Here is a 19,434-nt window from a genome sequence, read left to right on the forward strand (position 1 = left end):
AGCCAGGGTGCCAGGGAACTAGTGTCTGCAAAGGAGGCCCCAGAGCAGGACAAGAGAAGCCCCCAGAGACCAGCACCTCAAGCCAATTTGGTGCCTGCTCCCAGGAGAATTCTGCCCCCTCAAATGAACAATCCTGGGCACGTTTTAAAATTGTGCAGATTTGGTCACAATAACATGCTATAATACTCCAGTTTACATTATTTTGTTCAAAATACCTACGAACAAGTATGTCACATTAGAGGCAGCAACAAACTTTCCTCCAAGAGCAGAGAGTGAAACTCTGGGTGACAACCCACTTCCAATTGGGGGGAGGCTGGAGGTGGCTGTGTTCTTCCCTCTCCTGGTCAAGGTACCTGCTTCTCCTCCCCCAGCTCTAGTGAACCTCCCTTCAGAGCCTTTATTCCCACGGCTCTACAGTCCTGCTAAGGGATGCAATGAAGCCCTCTATCCCCAGGCCTATCCCATTGTATGGGGAGATTTTGAAAGACCAGTAAAAGGTCAGAGACTGCTACCAATAGTATAATATCATACTTGTTGCTAACAGCAACCAAACTTGGGTTTTTTGTTTGTTTGTTTGTTTGTTTTGCAGGGCTGTGCAGACTTAGCAAGATTTAAGCCAGGAGGACTAAACATCTTGCTCAGCATACCTTTGCCTGATTCTGTGTCTCTTCTTGATGAAGTGTCAGTTGAACATGATGGGGTCTATATTTTAGGAGACAAATAAGAAGCTTATCTATTTCCCTTCTGAGATGTGACTGTCAGCATCTCAGGGCATGCAAACCCTGCAGGAATACCTCTGGCTAATTAGTAATTTCAGGAAACCTCTTGCTTAGCTTTTGAAACTTCTTGCTTAACAAGTTTTTAAATTGATAGTAATTTGTTTACTCACAAAGTGAAATAAAGAGGGAGAGGTTTGGTCTCTTTGGGATCAATTCATGGACTCAGTTTAGAGCCCTCAAGGACAGCTTAAAGATGGACTAGTTGGATGGCTGCAACTGTACCACACCAAATTTCAATAATTACTGAGGCTATTTTGCTAACTTGTTGCAGATGTCTAAAATGCTTGAGATTAAATGAAGTATAGCTTTTACTTAGAGCATGTTTGTATAATACTGTTTGTGCCAGCCCTTTATTGGACTGGTGGCTGGGTCTCCACTGATTTATATTTTTTTACACCAACTCACACAAAGTAAAGTTACCAAGAGCTTTGAGAACTCTGTCTGGGGTAACACCATCCCTGGGTGGATGAGGATCAAGCTGGGTAGCCAGAGTGCAGAGCCTCCCTCCTCACCGGATGAAAGGTGGAGAGCTGGGCTCTAGAGTCCAGGGACCTGCAGTGGCAGCCAGCAGCTCTGCAGTATTCCCCCAGGAGTAAAATATGTCTTAAGATCTGGGTCATACCCATATAGACTTAAATGGGGACAGAAGGAGGCCCATAACCAAATTTCTTCAATAAAACTTTTCTTTGCCTGATGCCTACAAAACTACGGACAACTGTCAGATGCTGATGTGCTAATCATGCTGACCAGTTTCATCCAATTTACTTATAGTCCACCTTCTGTCTCATCCATGAGTTGCCTGGCTTGTTCTTAAGGGCCTTCGGCATAAACTGTGGTTTGTACCGCACCTAGTACATGTGGGTAGTCCATGCCTAGAACTCTTCAGCACTATAGTAACATAAATCATAATTTGTTCTGTAAAAAAATGATGTGGGTTGTGGAATATACGAGTAGGTCCTATGCTGCTCCCTGACTTCTGCGCACATTGGAGAGCGTACCCAGAAGTTGCTGGCCTCCCAACCCTGAGTAGAGGGAAAAGAAGAAAGGTCCTGTGATCTTTCTGCCCCTCCCCAGTCTAGCAGTGGGAGGTGAGGAGAAATCCACTGAAACTAGACTTGTCAGCCATCCCCGTGGCTTCTGTCTGCCCCACCCTCACACGGGGGGGGGGGGGGGAAGGATTTCAGAAACACGCCCCTCCAAACAGAGTCTCTGAGCAGCTGTGTGTGGCATGGGGGGGAGAGACCCCACGGGCTGTGTGTCTCTCTCTCTCCCAGGAGCTGATGGGACCTCTGCGGGGGGGCAGACCCTGGGGGGGGCGATGCCAGCCCACAGGCAGGTGTGGGGGAGGGGTTACTCGTCCCAAGCAGCCGTTCTGGCCCCGCTTTCCCGGGCATCGCCTGGAGTAGGGACTGCGCCTGCGCACAGTCAAGCGCGCCCCCCCCTCCCCCCCGCGGCCTACACTCGCCCTGCGGCCAAGGTTTGTTTCCCGCGGCGTGCGCGCCAGGAAGTGAATGAGGCAGCTCTGCGCCGGGAGTGTAGAAGGACCCCTGCGCGGCGGCCCAGGCAGCGAGTAGGGCACCCTTGCGCTCGCACTGTGGAAGCCCCAGCTCCGAAGCAGGGGTCCCGCCCCGGCATGGGGAAGCCCGGCGGTGGGTGGCAGCGGCAGCGCTGAGTGCGGCAGGTTTCCGAGGTGATGTCGCGGGAACAGGCACGAGGTGGGGGCTACCGTGCGCCGGGCAGGTGGAAGGGCCCCGGAGCCGCCGCCTCGCGCGCGCTCGCGGCCATAGAGCTTGCGCCGAGAGCGTTGGAAGGTCCCCGAGCGGCGGTTGGGAAGCGGCGTCGCGAGCGGCCCAGCCCCTGGGCGGCGGCGCCCCGCGTGCCCGGCCCGGCAGCGCACCATGTCGGTCAGTGAGATGTTCATCACCCTGCAGGGGGTCCTCACCGCCGACCAGGACATCCGAGAGGTCAGGGCCCGGCGCGGGCGGGGCGGGGCCGGTGGGGCTTGGGGGGCTCCGAGGCACGCGCGGGGGGGGCGGGAGGGAGTCCCTTCCCCCCCCCCCCCTCGTGTCCTGACGTGTTGTCGGCTTGCAGGAGATCAGGAAGGTGGTTCAGACCCTGGAGCAGACGGCGCGGGAGATCTTGACGCTGCTGCAGGGGGTGCACCAGGGAGCTGGATTTCAGGACAGTAAGTGGCTCGTGTCTGGGGGCGTGAACGGATCGGGCGCTGTCGTCACAGCCGCAAGGCGGCATCTGCCCCAAGTGCTCACCCCCTAAGGCTGCAAAGGGGCAGGGACGCTGTCAGACCCCCATACAAGGTTGTGTGAAGCACATCCGCTCTCCTTGACCATGCTCTCCACCTGGCCACTGTAACCTGAGGAATTTTTTTCCATAAGACTTTTCACGTCTTTTCTCTATTATATAAGAGAGTGAGTCTGTGTGTCAGTCTGTTTATTCAAGAACTGGTTGTGACTATTTTCTTCCACTAGTTGATCTGAGGAAGTGGGTCTGGCCCACGAAAGCTCATCAGCTAATAAACCATCTTGTTAGTCTTTAAAGTGCTACATTGTCCTGCATTTTGCTTCAGCTACCCCAGACTAACACGGCTACATTTCTATCACTTTCCTCCTGCACAGTGAGAGCTAGGATCGCCAAATTCAGTTAATAGCTAACTTAAACCAGGGTAAGTTCTTTTTTTTTTTTTTTTCCCCCATTGTGTCAGGAAAATGGAATGTGCCCGAAATGGGATTGCGTCTCATAAAACTGTACAGAAAAAAGAAACACACCAGGCAGGTGAAATGGGCTGGCTGGGGGCATTCCACCTCTCTACTCCTTTTTTCCCCCAGCATCCTTAAAGGAGGGTAGGGGACTGAAGATCCCCACCCGGAACATTGCTGGCTGTTCCCTTTGTCAGGGAACAAGGAGAAAGTGCATAGTTTTCTGCATTCTTCACTCTCCATCAAAGGCAGCAACGTGGGGCACAAGTAGCCCATCTATGTGGGGAGCTGGTTTTAAACTGGTTCCCCTTGTGGACTGGCATCTGCCTGGCACCCTGTGTTGCTGCTTCTGATGGAGAGTGAGAGTGAGGAATGCAGCAACTGCACTTTCCCCTTGCTCCCTAACAAAGGGAATAACCAGCAATGTGTCTGTGTGAATCAGGTGAGTGGGGGGACCTTGGAGTGGGGTTTGAGCGCACTGGCTGCTGGCCTCACCCCTATAAAATAGTTGAGTAACCAATAGGAATTAATGCAGTTACTTATTCAGTTAACTGATACCTAACATCTCTAATATGACATTTGCAAGCAGGTAGTGTCTAGCCATCCAGCAAGTCTGTTGATATTAAATCCAGGAACAGTAAAACAATTGGCTAATCTTTTCAACCTTTACTGGCTTTCTGATGTTGAATAAAGCACAAGAATTGCAACGGCTGTGCTGTATAAATATAATCCATTTTGGTTTTCAGCCTTTATTGATGGAAGGATTACCTCAGCATTCTTTCACTTTTTAACTCACGTGAAGAGGTAGGGACAGCGGGACTCACACCCGCAGAATGTATCTGCAAACTTCGCAGAGAACAGTGTCTCTTCCTTGTAGTATGTAAGACAGCTCTATGTTAAACAACTTTGCTGTCATATGCATAAGTTTCGTGGGTTAGGAGTTGTACCAATTATGACAGGGCTGTTCACTTGACATTACTCCTGGGCAAAATAATGAACAGCTATATGGAACTCAGTTAATAAAGAAAGACGTGTAATAATGCCAATCAGCATGGCTACGTCTACACTGGCCCCTTCTTCGGAAGGGGCGTGCTAATTTTGAACTTGGGAATAGGGAAATCCACGGGGGATTTAAATATCTCCCGCGGGATTTAAATAAACATGGCCACCGCTTTTTTTCTGGCTTGGAAAAAGCTGGAAAAAAAGCGGCGGCCATGTTTATTTAAATCCCCTGCGGATTTCCCTATTCCCAAGTTGAAAATTAGCATGCCCCTTCCAAAGAAGGGGCCAGTGTAGACGTAGCCCCCACGTTTATGGAAAACAACCCATCAAACTTGGTATTTCTTTTGATGTAATTACAAGTTTGATAGATAAAAGTAATAGCATTGATGCAATATACATAGACTCCTGTAAAATAGTTAACTTGATTTTGCATAACATTTTGATTAATAGACTGGAATGATACAAAATCAACATGGCATATGTGAAATGGAATTAAAAGTGGCTAAACGATAGGTCTCAAATGGGGAATCATGATTGAGCCATAGTGTTTCTAATGGGATCCCATAGGGCTGTGTTGTCCAGCACTCTAGCCACATGTGACTATTTGGGTGGTTGAGTGTGGCTAGTTGGCTTGAACAATGTGGCTGTTTTGCCGGTTGAGTGGTGCTGGTTCGCTACTATAGTGGCTACTGCTTCAGAACTGGTTGGACTGAATAGTCATAGGGGTTGTTTTTTTGGCACTGCACTATTTAACTTTTTTTCATGACCTTGTCGAAAATACTAAATTTGACACTCCAGACATTGAGGGAGTGGTAAATAATCAGCAAACAGGTCACTGATAGTGTGATCTGGATTGTTTGATAAACTGGGCACAAGCAAACACTATGCATTTCAATATGGCCAGATGCCAGGGCATTCATCTAGAACAGGGGCGGACAAAAGGGCCTCTGCGGGCTGGATCCAGCCTGCCAAGTGGGTTGATCTGGCCCGTGTATGCCCTGCCTTTGGGCCAATTATGGCCTAAGGACAGGGAAATGCGCAAAGGCTCCTTCTGCCCTGCCCCCACCCTGCAAGAGGTGTGTGGGGCTTAGTCAGCTGCCAGCTAGGCAGCCTCTAAGCTCCATGTGCCCCGTGCAGGGCGGGAGAAGACTTTATGCATTTCTCCTGCCCCCAGACTCTGACCTGGAGGCAGGGGGAATGGTGCTTAGTCAACAGCTGGCGGTTCTCTGGGAGGGTGGGGGCAAAGACTTCACTGCTCCTCCAAGCCAATCAGGATCTATGGGCGGGGAAGCACAGAAGTTTCATGGCCCTACTCCTTCTGGGGTGGCCCAGAGCCACTTCAGAAATTTCTGAAGTGCCCCCCTCCATCTAAAATTATTGCCCACCCCTGGTCTAGAACAAAGAGCCTAGGCGTAGTGGTCTCCAACCTTTTTACACCCAAACTCACTTTTTAAGTCTCAGAACAGGTAAAGATCTACCGCCCCGCCCCTTCCTTGAAGCCCCACACTCTCTATTCTCCTGTCCATCACTTGCTATCCCCAGCCCTGATACACTCTGTTAAACAGTTTTTTTTAAATTATGCAATATATAAAATTAAAATCACATGTTTATAGTTATGAAATAAATGGTCTGTTTTTAATTCATGCTATTTAAATGTCAAATGAAGCATTTACAATTATACATTCTGTTCTCTGCTATTTTGTAAATCTAAAATCAGGTATTGATAATTATATATTTTTCTTCCAATAACAAAGTCTCAGTGTGACACCTGTGACTGAACAGTATCTGCCAGTGTCTTGAAGTCTGGGTTGTAGTCTGAGATTGCTAGTCGTATACAGTCCATCAGATGGGCATCTGTGATCCTGCACTCAGCCTGGGAAGCTTGCTCCAGCACAGCTGGAGCTAGACGCAGCCTCCTTGGGCTGAGCACAGGGCAGCCATGCTGGAGGGAAGAGAAGTGGCTGCTCGGCCAGCTGGCCATGGCGCTCAGCCAGGGTGCACCAAGCTCCACGTGGGCAGGCGCAGAAAAGAAGCCGCCGATCAGCTGGAGTGCGGGGCAGTCTCTTTCAGCTGAAAGCCACAGTCAGCTGGCTGGGGTATTTCAGCCCTCCCAGCTCCCACCATTCCTCGTAGCTACTCACCTGTGCTGTTGCTTGGTGAGTAGCTGCTTCTCAAATAAGGAAATCTAATGTAAATGTACTGTGCATGCGCGCAGTTCAGAGAGGGCTCAAGAACTACCAGTAGACCGCGATCTACTGGTTGGTGATCATGGGCCTAGGGCATACCTATAGATGGGGGATTCTATCTTGGAAAGCAATGATGGCTTTGTGGCTATGGTAGATCATCAGTTAAATGTGAACTTCCAATCTGATGCTGTGGCTGAAGGGCTAATGTTTTCCTTAGATGCATAAACAGGAATCTCTTGTTAGGAGTACAGATGTTATATCCTATATTTAGCACTGGGGCTTCTGCTACTAGAATGCTGTGTCCAGTTCTGATGGCCACAGTTCAAGAAGGATATTGACAGATGTGAGAGGGTTGAAAGAAGAGCTGTGAGAATGATTAAGGATTGGAAAATGTTGTCTTATAGTGGAAGACTACAGGAGCTCAGTCTATTTAGTTTATCAAAGAAGGTGGTGGGGGAGGGATAGCTCAGTGGTTTGAGCATTGGCCTGCTAAACCCAGGGTTGGGAGTTCAATCCTTGAGGGGACCATTTAGGGATCTGGGGCAAATCTGTCAGGGATGGGACTTGGTCCTGCTATGAGGGCAGGGGACCCAACTCTGACCTCTCAAGATCCCTTACAGTTCTATGAGATTGAAATACAGGCAGTCCCCGAGTTACGCAGATCCGACTTATGTCGGATCCGCAGTTACGAACAGGGCGTTCCTCTCCCTGGTCTCCAGCAGACCAGGGAGAGGAAGCAAAGCAGCAGAACACGTGGGCAGCAGACCAGGGGGAGGGGGGGGCAAAGCAGAGCCAAGCCGCGGAGCACGCGGTCAGCTGGCAGCCCAGACGCGTGTCAGCTGGCAGCGTGCTCCGCGGCTTGGCTCTGCTTTGCCCCCCCCCCCCCCCCCCGGTCTGCAGACCGGGGGGACAGGGAGCAAAGCCACGGAGCCCGAGGACAGCCACGGCGCGTCTGGGCTGTCCCACTGCCCCCGTGCTCCATGGCTTTGCTCCGGACACCTGTGGTACAGCAGCTGGGGCGCTGCCAGTTGGTCCCGTAGCGCTGCTCTGGGCGCTACTGGACCAACCGGGCAGCACCCCAGCTGTTCTGCCCCAGGCGTCCTGATTCAGCCACTGCTGGTCAGATTCAGCAGCGGCTGAATCAGGACGCCTGGGGCAGAGCAGCTGGGCTGCTGCTGGGTTGGTCCAGTAGCGCCGAGGAGCGGCGGCGCTACTGGACCAACCCAGCAGCACCCCAGCTGCTTTGCCCCAGGCGTCCCCAAGTCAGCCGCTGCTGAAACTGACCAGTGGCTGACTACAGGAAGCCCCTGCCCCGGGCTTCCTGGAATCAGCCGCTGATCAGTTTCAGCAGCAGCTGACTTGGGGATGCCTGGGGTTCTTAAGTTGAATCTGTATGTAAGTCAGAACTGGCGTCCAGATTCAGCCGCTGTTGAAACTGATCAGTTTCAGCAGCGGCTGAATCTGGATGCCAGTTCCGACTTACATACAGATTCAACTTAAGAACAAACCTACAGTCCCTATCTTGTACGTAACCCGGGGACTGCCTGTATATGGAAATATACCTATGACACTTTACTCTGAGGATTTGTCTACACTGCAGGGTTTTTGCACAAGAAGCTTTTTGCAGCAGAGATCTTCCGCAAAAACTTCTTGCGCAAAAGTGTGTCACATCACAAAAGCGATGTGCGTTTGCACAAGAGAGCATCCATGCAGTGCAGACGCTCTGCGCAAGAAAGCTCTGATGGCCATTAACAGAATGGCCATCAGAGCACTTGTGCTTTTTCTGATAGACTCGTTTTGCGCAAGAATCCCATGCGGAGTGCCTTTTTGCGTGAGAGCTGTAGCGCAAAAAGGAGTTATTCTTCATGAGGAGAGGAATAACTCTACCGGCAAAAGCCCTCTGTCCTATCGATTTACTGGGTTTTTTGGGGGTTTTTTTGCACATAAATGCTCTTGAGGTATGGACTGTCTGCTGGTTTTTGTGCAAAAACCTTGTAGTGCAGACTTAACCTTAGTGTTTATCTGGAGAACAAAAATGTGTTGATAGAGAACTCTTCAATCTGGTAGTCAAACTTTTAACAAGATCCAGAATCTGAACATTGAAGGTAAACTAACTCAAGCTAGAAATAAGTTGCAAAGCTTTAACAATGAGGATAGCTTGACAAAGATTATGTTGAATTCTCAATCACCATAAATTATTAAATCAAGGTTGGATGTCTTTTCCAAAAGACCTGCTCTAGTTTGAATAGGAATTAATTCAGGAAAGTCCTGTAGCCTAGTTTGAATAGGAATTAATTCAGGAAAGTCCTGTAGCCTATCTTATACAGGAGGCCAGACTACATGATCACAATGATCCATTCTGGGTTTATAACCTATGAATCATAAAAGATCATATCTTTCCCCAAGATGCTGTTTGAACATTACATGTAATGAGCTGCATTATCTTAAATTGTATTGGAATGCTTCTTTGTAACCCCTTTTTTGGGAGGGTGAGAAAAAAATTGGCTATAACCTAACAACCAGTAATTTCTGCATATTACCTTAATTACCTTGTAATTAATTGTCATGAGAGCTGTAGTCTCAACATTAGCTTTAACCTGGCAGTGATTTAACTCTTCTTGTATCAGTTATTTGGCTGAAACCTAAATATGTTGATGAGCACTGAGGTTGATAATAGGGATGTGAATGTTTAATTGATATGCCTCACTGGTTAAGGTTAATTGGTGATCAAGGGAGCAGCCTCTGTCCATGTGAGGGCAGAGGGTGGGGAACCACTTCAGTCCAGGGGGGAAGTATTGGTTTAATTTGTCTGATTTAATCAGTCTAATTGATTTGATATTAACCATTTTCTTGTAACTTAATTTTTGTTTGGCTAATGGCATATATAAAATTGGAAACTTTGTTGGATGTTCCCTCCCCAAACCTCAGGAGTTGCCAGAGTAAATAAGAGGCAACTCTGTGACTCACCTACTTTTGGACCCTAGAACTGCCCCTATAGGCCTCCCATCACTCGTGTCTGAATGACAACAGTTGTTTAAGGGAAACTGACTTGTGCACTGATCATAGCTGTGGGGGTCTGCTGTGGTGGATATCAACCTAAAGGCTGTCCCTCAAAGGCTCCTTATAGTGTATTACTTGTCACAAACAGCATGGGATCTCATCCACCTAGAAATGTTGTTCTCCCTCCTTTTGTTTCTGATCAGAATTTATAGATCTGGTGTAAAAGGTCCTGATGCCTCTGGGCTCTGGCAGACACAGTACTGCATGTGCTTAGGACTGCTATGGCCAAAGAACTTCCCTTGCACTCTAAGTGCCGGTCCTGCACATGCCATAACTATTCATACCAGGATGAGATTGTGGTTCAGGCATTGGACTGGGACTTTGGGGAACTGGATTCACCTCTCAACTCTGCCACATAGCTTGTGTGCGGCTTTGAAGCAGTCGGTGCCTAGTTTTTCATTGGAAAATGAGCATAATACATTCCTGCCTTGCACAGGTGCTGTGAGGAGTAACTCCACCATTTTCAGGTTTCTGTTGTGATTTAAAACCCACCAGAATTCAGCAAGCATGCACATAGAGTACTGCACCTTTGAACTTTGGGAGCCATAGAAAGGGTGGCATAGAAAATGCTTGGATTTGAACAATCTGAAAACATGTAGATTGAAGTTTTCAAAGGTGAAGAAAGAATTTTAACCATTAACTTGAATTGGAGTTGTGTGGTTCTGGCCCTAAGATGGATTTGAAAATCTAAGCCAGCATCCTCATTGATACAGAAGTTTATAGTTGATCCTGTGTATCTTCTTTACATGCTTTTCATTATTGCATGCTTTGTCAATCACCCTTTTTCTCTTCTTCCTTTATTGTTAGTTCTTTTCCTTCTCTGTGGGTACATCTAAACTACATGCCTCTGGCGACAGAGGCATGTAGATTAGACCACCCGGCATAGGAAAATGAAGCGGCGATTTAAATAATCGCCGCTTCATTTAAATTTACATGGCTGCCGCGCTGAGCCGATCATCTGGGATGAGGCATACTTGGGAGGTCAACAAATGCCTTTGATGTCGACCGCGGAGCGTCCAGACTACCGCGCTGAGCCGACAAACAGCTGATCGGCTCAGCGCGGCAGCCATGTAAATTTAAATGAAGCGTTGATTATTTAAATCGCCGCTTCATTTTCTTATGCCGGGTAGTCTAATCTACATGCCTCTGTCGCCAGAGGCATGTAGTCTAGACGTACCCTGTGAGTACTACACATTTTCTTCAGATTGCACAGTCATGTAAACTTCAATACAAACTCTTATGCTCATTGTGTAAAGTCCATTTCCCTTAAAGGGGAGATTGTTACACTTCTCTCCCTACCTTATACCTGCATGATCTGTCATCGCTATTGCTGTTTTTCGGCATGTAAAAAAACCCAAACTCTTCTGAAGAGCTCTTTTTCTATCTACAAATTGCAATTTGTATGTATAATTCTGTATGAATAAGAAAAGGTGAAATAAAACTGTTACATATGGGTTTCTGTTAAGGTGTAATTCATATCTGCAAACTGAGGGTGGCAGTGGTAATGAGCCTGAAACCTTAGTTTTCTAAATGGGGACTTAAATCCACATTCTCAGTCTTATTGGTAGCAGTGTTTTATAATTCATTCAAATGTATGTACAACAGAATGGGCTACTGGATAACACAGCTCCAACCCCATTGTATTAGGTTATCTAGTAGTGAATTATTGGATTTGGTACAGAAAGAAAAGTGTACCTCTCATCGTTTAATACAGTGAACTGATTTGCATGTTACTGATGATCTGGTGCTCTGACGTGATTGAGACATAAACGATGACCAGTGATTCCTAAATAATTATGGAGTGTCTATTTTCATGTTGCTTGGAACTGGAGTAGTGGTTGGAGTTCAGGTCTAAGAATTAGCCCTCCTGTGTTCTCTTCTGTGTTCTGCCACTGACTCCTGGTGTGACTTCTTGCAAGTTACTTAGCGTATTTGTTGCCCTGATGTGTAAACAGACATGCTGATTTAAGCAGTGTTACGTACGCTTACAGGATTATTTTGCTAGAATTAGTCTCAACACTTACTAAATATGTCACTTTCTTTTTCTTTTTCAGTACCAAAGAAGTGCCAGAAGGCCAGAGAACATTTTGGTGCAGTCAGAACACAGCTAGCATCTCTGAAGACCAAGTTTCCAGCTGAACAGTACTACAGGTCTGTAAAATTGTAAATTACTATACAGATAACAAGGGTTTGATAGTCATAAAAGGATATTACACACTTTAACTTAAAAGGGGACTGTGAGGGTGTATAGGGTCCAACATCTTTTTTACCCTAAAAATTAGAGATAGCATTGGTTGATATTAGGGATGTAAAGGGATAACCAGTTAACTGGCACCTGGTCCAGCCAGAGCAGCCCTCCACCTTTGGCATGACATGGCAAGCTGCTTAACCAGCTAAATATATAGTTTAATCAGTTAACATTTTAAATGGGATTTTACTTCTTTAGTTGATACTTTTTTTGTGAATCATAAATGGCTATGTGAGCAAACTTATTGGTAAAATTGTTCAGCTTTCAAAAAACGCTTTCCTTACTGGAGTAATTTTTTGAAAGGCTTCCTAACAAAAATAATTTGGCCCTTTTTGAGTAGTTAACTAAGGGCCTGATTTTCAGTGATATTGAGGACACTCAGCTCCATTTGCTTTAATTAGCTGTTGGTACTGTTTCATTTCTGAAAACTAAGCCCAAAATTTCTCATGAAATATGAGACTTATAATGGGAATTATTCCAAAACGAGGCAGTCCTTTTTGGCTCCTGCTTGCTTACCCTGCCTGTCGGGGATTTCTAAAAAATACTTCAGAGAGCAGGAGTCTTTGTTAGTTAAATCCATTGCCAGCTCACTTGAAGGTAGCCGTGAGAGAAGACTGGAGAGGAGATGAATCTACTGGCAAGTATCTTATATTTCTTACATTACTAGTGATCATCCTGCACCAAGCATCTTTGAATTGTTCAGGCTGCCAAGACCACAAACTCACATGGACACAATAAACCCATATTTGTGGGGAAATTCTTTTCATTGTCAAGGATGTCATTGTTTGTATCAAAGTAATTTCTTTGGGAGGGAAGCTGTGAAACTTCAATTCTGTCAGTCTTGGCTGTGTGTTCAATCGAGGTGCAGTGCAGCACACACAGCATAATGTAGACAAAATGTTTATACTTTCAGTCTTCATTTTCAGTCCTTACTAGGACAAGTTGTACAAATGTGTTTAATGCATTTTTTCACCTGATTGTGGTTCAATATAGATTTCATGAACACTGGAGGTTTGTGCTACAGCGCTTGGTGTTTCTGGCAGCATTTGTTGTCTACTTGGAGACAGAAACATTAGTGACTCGAGAAGCTGTTACAGAAATACTTGGAAGTAAGTTAATCTTAATTAAACTGGATAAAGTTATTAAGTATTTAAACTTAGTAAAGACTTGCTAAATCAAATATTGAGAGAGCCCCCATCAGTGCCGGTATTCTTCGCTGTTACAAGGAGTAAGGGAAGTCAATGGGAGTGTTTCTTTTGTCGACCTCCCACTGTGGAGGCAGCACCAAGCTCAGCTTAAGGTACATTGTTATTTATGTAGCTGGTGTTTTATACCTTCAGCCGATTTTCCTCCCACAGTGTAGATCTGATCTCAGGTAGAGAACATACCAGATGTTAAACCAACTTGGGAGCCAAATCAAAAGGCTGAAAAGCAGCAGTAACTTATGTTATATGCAGGGAAACAACTGACTTCTGTAATGCCATCTATAATGTTTCATATGTTTGAAATATCTTCTGTAGCAGACTTTAAATAAAGGCATTTCTAACTTGCTGCTCATGTTCAGATATGATATTGATTCAGGTTGCAACTCTGTTTTTCACTTTAGTTGAGGCTGATCGAGAAAAAGGTTTTCACCTGGACATTGAAGACTACCTCTCTGGGATTCTGACTCTTGCTAGTGAGTTGGTAAGTAAAGGATATTTACACACATTGGTAGCTGGTCTGAAACTGAGAAATGAATCGCCAGTAACTTGTCTTCAGGACCCTGCACTTGAGGAAGGTAGAAGTTTAGCGCATAATGCCCTGGTGTTGAACTCTTAGCTAGCTAACCTTTCCAGTCATTATGAAATGCTAAAGTAGCAAGTAGGAGTGAATCTCAGGAAGGAAAGAACTAAGTGCCTACTTCAACTTAATCCTAACCAGATTCAGATCAGTGCCTTGATTGAAAGCAAGGACTCTTGTTACACACACAACTATTATGTATGATGAATATAACTAGTCTGATTAGCTTACGTTGATGCTTCTTCATACAATAAACTGACAAGAAAAGCATATTTGGCTGTAGAAACAGATTGAGGAAGGCGACCTGACTTCAGAAAGATCTCGAAAGACCTGACTTGACAGTTGCATGTGTAGGCAACCTTTCTTCCATACCATCTGACTTGTTTCCCCTGCAGTCTAGGCTGGCAGTGAACAGTGTCACAGCAGGTGACTATTCTCGTCCTCTCCGCATCTCCACCTTCATTAACGAGCTGGATTCTGGCTTCCGTCTGCTCAATCTGAAAAATGACTCCTTGAGGAAGCGCTACGATGGCCTGAAGTACGATGTCAAGAAAATTGAGGAAGTGGTTTATGACTTGTCAATCCGAGGACTCAATAAGGAGACAAGTGGTACTGGTGGAGAGAAATAGAAGCTGCTGCTCTAGCAGCATCATGGATTACCTCAGATGGTCGCCAATGAGGGAGGCGTGTAAGCAGTGCCCTCCTACAGTAGTTTAGAAGAACCACAAGCTGAGAAGTGCTCTCTATTTTCTTACCAAATGTGTAGTACGGGTGTTAGAATGCAAAACATTTTGTAAAATCATGTCTAGGCAAGGCCAGCAGGCTTTCTGTTTCCAGTGAAGTTACTCTGTCATAAACTCACATCACTGTGCTGTGTACCAGGGCAATCGCAGTTAAGAACTTCCTTCAGCTGAATTTCCACTTTGTTCCAGGGAGTTACTCCTGCTCCTCCACTGTGTTGTTTTGGCAGTGACATGCTTCAGCTTTCTGTGCCCACGCCTTCTCAAAGATGTGTGTGTGGGACGCAGGTTAATGCCAGTATGATGATGTATTGTGAGAGACACAGTTTAGTTCCTTTAAAAAACAAAAACAAAAAAAACCAACACACCAATCTTCATTGATTTTTTTTTTTTTAATTTCCATCCACTTTAATAACTTGAACAGCAGAGACTTGTATAGCAGTTTGTCCTCATTTTACTTACTGTCTATAGGATATCAAACATAGAACTGCAAAATTAGGCTAAGTAGCTCATGTAGAACAGCAGAGACTTGTATAGCAGTTTGTCCTCATTTTACTTACTGGCTATAGGATATCAAACAGAACTGCAAAATTAGGCTAAGTAGCTCATGTAGACCATCACTACGTGATAAAGGACGATATCACTGGGAGTCAGTTTTTTCCATATAACTCTGGCATATTGTGCCCAGGCATTTGTGTAATTTTTTTTTTAATGACACGATTTTTGTTAGCAGAAAGACAGCCGGCTGTTTCTCAATTGTCTGCTTTTGCTTGTTGGCATCGTTTATTATTGTGAGTAAACAGTGTTGAATTTTAAAGTGAATCATTTATTTTGAGCACTCTACATAATTGCTTTTCTGACTATCCAGACTTTCTAGCACATACATACTAAGGAACACCTGATAAAGTGCAGGCATCTTTTAGATTCTGAGTACCTTGTTCCTTAATAGTTCTGTATTTTTTAAGATCCCAGGTAACTAGCTCATATAGTAAAATGTTTGCATCTTAAGAAAAGGGAAAAATTAATGTTAATCTAGTTTGCATATGAGAATCTTAAACCCAAACACCCTGAGGCTTTTTTTTTCCTTATGTCAACATCCAGATTCACACATCACACAGAGTCTATACCCCTTTCCTAAAGGAATGCATTTTAATTTTATATAACTTTTTTTACTACTTTGTGTAATGTCATAGTTTTTCATCTTTAAATATAATTTTGTCTAGAATAAGGATTGTTTCCAAAGGACACAGATACCGCTTGTTGAATATAAACTAGCAAAATTACAAGCAGTTGTTAGAATTCCAGAGAATCTTTTAGTTTGTAAAAGTGTTGCAGTTAGCTGTTAAAGATTGTTTTAAAAAAATCATTGGGAAGAAAAAAGTTTCTATGTCATGTTGGTCAATAAAAGCTGTTCTCTGACTTCATGTTCATCTGGTTTGTCTCTTGTTTGTTAATGTCACCACTTTTCATCCTGAAGCCCAGCCTGAGGATTTTTTAATACAAATTCAGGCTGTCACTTCAGCATTGATTTAATACTCAATTTCATTGCATTAGCTGAGAGCCTGGATCAGCCACTTGGGATCAAGTAGTGAGAATTAAGCTGTAAACTTGCAGAATCTACCCAAAATATGTTTTGGGATTCTATTGTGTAGGGATTAGAACACCCAAGTTTCTGTCTGGTACTTATTAGGATGTGAAGGGTTAACTGGCAGTGGCTGGAGGAGCCCACCGCCCAACCAGAGCAGCTGCTACTGCCATGGGCCTGGCCAGGTGCACCAAAAGCAGAGGTGTTCCAGCCCAGCCAGAGCAGCCCCCCATCCACAGCAAGCCTAGTCTGGCTGTCCCTGTTATTGGGTTAACCAGTTAAACATAATGCTTAATCAGTTAACTAATTAAATAGAATTTTACCCTAGTACTTATATAGCTTCTGTTATTGTGGTACCTGAGTTCCTCACAATCTAGAATAGTGATAGAAATGTAGCCGTGTTAGTCTGGGGTAGTTGAAGCAAAATGCAGGACAATGTAGCACTTTAAAGACTAACATCTAATAAACCATCTTGTTAGTCTTTAAAGTGCTACATTGTCCGATATATACCAAAGGATACAATAAAAAAAAAAGAACAAATATGAAAAGGACAAATCACATTGCAGAACAGAAGAGGGATGGGGGGGGGGGGGAAGGAAGGTAAGTGTCTGTGAATTGATGATATTAAAGGTAGGGAGAGTGGGATGTTTGTGAGTTAATGGTATTACAGGTGATAATTGGGGAAACTGTCTTGGTAATGGGTGAGAGAGTTCAAATTCTTAAGTCCTTGTTGGCAAGTGTCGAATTTTAACATGAATGACAGTTCAGAGGATTCCCTTTCAAGTGCAGATGTAAAAGGTCTTTGTAGCAGAATGCAGGTGGCTAAGTCACCTGCATTCTGCTACAAAGACCTTTTACATCTGCACTTGAAAGGGAATCCTCTGAACTGTCATTCATGTTAAAATTCGACACTTGCCAACAAAGACTTAGTTCAAATTCTTGTTATCTCACCCATTACCAAGACAGTTTCCCCAATTATCACCTGTAATACCATTAACTCACAAACATCCCACTCTCCCTACCTTTAATATCATCAATTCACAGACACTTACCTTCCTTCCTCCTCCTCCCCCCCCCCCATCCCCCTTCTGTTCTGCAATGTGATTTGTCCTTTTCATATTTGTTCATTTTTTTAATTGTATCCTTTGGTATATATGGTTGAGACTACTTTCTTCCACTATTTGATCTGAGGAAGTGGGTCTGGCCCACGAAAGCTCATCATCTAATAAACCATCTTGTTAGTCTTTAAAGTGCTACATTGTCCTGCATTTTGCTTCACAATCTAGAGTATCTTTATCCTCACATGAGGTAGGGAAGTGATATTACTGCCATTTTGTAGCTGGGAAATGGAGGTACAGAGATCATTTGCCTATAACAGATATTCCCAACCTGTAGGCTGCAGACCCCTAGTGGTCCATTACAGTATTGTAGGGGGTCCATGAAAAGTTTAAAATAGAAATTAAAATAAATGTACAGTGCCTCTCGCAGTCAGCACGTCCTTCAGCCTGTGTTGCTTCCTGAGATATGAGAAGTAACCTGGGTTGAAAGACGTGCTGGCTGCCAGCACACAGCCTCTCAGCTGAGCCAGCACGGGCTGAGGGATGTGCAGGCTTCAGGCACAACTGTGGTGTTTGGGGGGGAGGTCTGTAAAATGTTAATAGATTGAAAAGGGGTCAGTATGCTCAAAAAGGTTGGAAGCCACTGGCCTACAATCACACAGTAAGCTTGGGGGAGTGGGGAAATGGACACAGGTCTCCTGACCTTTAGGATAGCATCCTGACCACTACACCTTGCTTCCTCTCAGGCTGTGCAAGCAGCAGGAGTTCAAGTCCCTCTCTGACCACACCCATTCTACCAACATTCTCTGTATCTTCAGGAGGGGTCTTTCCAGTGTGATGGTCCTGGGGCTAGATGACTCGTAACCCTCCCCTGCTCTCTAGGTGTATGCAGGGGATGGGGAACACTGGGTAGCCTCTGTCCCCTAACACATCATTGTAGGCTACCAAGTATAGGCCACATTCTTCATTGTAAATGCTTGTCTTGGTGAGTGGTTAGGTTGTAGGAAGCAGCACAGCTTGCTCACCGCCCTGCAACACGGAGCTGCAGCAGTTTCTTTAATGATCTTGAGGGGCAGAAAAGCCCCATAATTAGAGCAGTAGCCAGGAAACCTGGAATTGTAGCTGCATAAAAGAATTTGGGCTTCTCTTCCCTAGCACTTGGTGCCAAAGAAAACAGTATATTTCTGCCCCAGAGTTTGCATATGAGGTCTAGGTAGCGGCCACTGACCTAGACAGAGGGAAAAGGGAAATACAATCCCCCCATAAAACTTAATTTTGCAGGAGAGAGTGGCCTATACCCAATGGTCTCTGCTCCAAAGACCATGTAGGTAAAAAAGGCAAGCAACGCCCAGGAGCTTGGTGAGAAGCAGTTCTTCCCTGAAGAGGGCAAAAGTCTAGCCAGGTCAAGTCTTCTTGATGGTCTGATTCATGCTGAATCTTTAAGCAAATTCTCCCCCCTCTTCCTTGTCAAGTGAAAAGGGGAGTGAGTCAGAGCAAAGGCACTGACTGGAAAGCATGACTCAATAGCCAGCAAAGCTTTTTTCTGAAGCACTTCTGCCCAAAGAGCATATTCCAGAGAGCGCTCTCCGTGCTTGCTTCTTGTGTTGCCCTGCTCCCATTAAGGTCACTCCTCCGCCTCGTATAAAGGGCATTTCAAGTTGATTGTGTGCTGTATGAAAACAATTACTCAGTCCTTGGGGAGGAGTGAAAGTGCTGGCCCTCAGAGCAATGATTGCAACAGCTTTCAGGAAATAGGGGTGAGCAGGAGCATAGAGGGCAGAGTGGCAATAGAAGCCAGAAAGGCTGTCTTGTTTAGTATCAACTCTGTCTGCTGCAATTGGTAGATTAAGTGAATCGGCAGGAAAATCAGACAATTGGAACTTTTGCTGTTGCTCTCATGTCTAAGAGACTTGTCCTGAGTTCCCTCTGGACAGTTAACTTACCTTCCCTGTGCTGCTAAGAGGTGTTCTAGCACAGAAGAGTAGAACTCAGGCCCTTTCAGTTAGGAGAGTGACTTGGCTAGGTACATTAGCTGAGGTGGAAAGTAACTACACCAGAGCCCCAGGGCATTCACACAGATGTGGACCCATAAGGCACCGACATAGTCTGCTTCCTTTCTTTTAAGTTGTTGCTTGCCACAGGATAGCTGCTTAATAGAAAGCTAAAAGAAGAGATGTCTGGAGACCTGAGCAGCTTGTTGGGATGGGTTCATGGCTGTGAGCAGGTGTGTGGTTTTGGAAGTGATGAGCCTATTGTGCTGTCTAATATCTCCCCTAGCTT

General features: G+C 45.3%; 1 protein-coding gene across 1 annotated transcript; it reads left to right on the top strand.

Moving 5' to 3' along the window:
- The first annotated feature begins 2,299 nt into the window (after nucleotides 1-2,299).
- TSN (translin) lies at nucleotides 2,300-15,935 on the top strand. The gene is made up of 6 exons (XM_075933101.2): nucleotides 2,300-2,743; nucleotides 2,871-2,964; nucleotides 11,796-11,892; nucleotides 12,983-13,098; nucleotides 13,596-13,675; nucleotides 14,167-15,935. Exons 1-6 carry the CDS (start codon nucleotides 2,678-2,680, stop codon nucleotides 14,398-14,400), a joined length of 687 nt encoding a protein of 228 aa, XP_075789216.1. The 5' UTR covers nucleotides 2,300-2,677; the 3' UTR covers nucleotides 14,401-15,935.
- The last annotated feature ends 3,499 nt before the right edge of the window (nucleotides 15,936-19,434 follow it).

The sequence above is a fragment of the Pelodiscus sinensis genome, chromosome 7, assembly GCF_052426305.1.
Source record: "Pelodiscus sinensis isolate ZL-2025 chromosome 7, ASM5242630v1, whole genome shotgun sequence".
In the NCBI taxonomy this organism is placed as follows: Eukaryota; Metazoa; Chordata; order Testudines; family Trionychidae; genus Pelodiscus; species Pelodiscus sinensis.

Bases quoted from the DNA above. Each gene is read 5' to 3' on its own strand.
- TSN (XM_075933101.2), top strand. From the start codon at position 2,678: ATGTCGGTCAGTGAGATGTTCATCACCCTGCAGGGGGTCCTCACCGCC. The intron at 2,744-2,870 runs GTCAGGGCCCGG...GTCGGCTTGCAG, and splicing joins CCGACCAGGACATCCGAGAG to GAGATCAGGAAGGTGGTTCA. The intron at 13,676-14,166 runs GTAAGTAAAGGA...TTTCCCCTGCAG, and splicing joins TGACTCTTGCTAGTGAGTTG to TCTAGGCTGGCAGTGAACAG.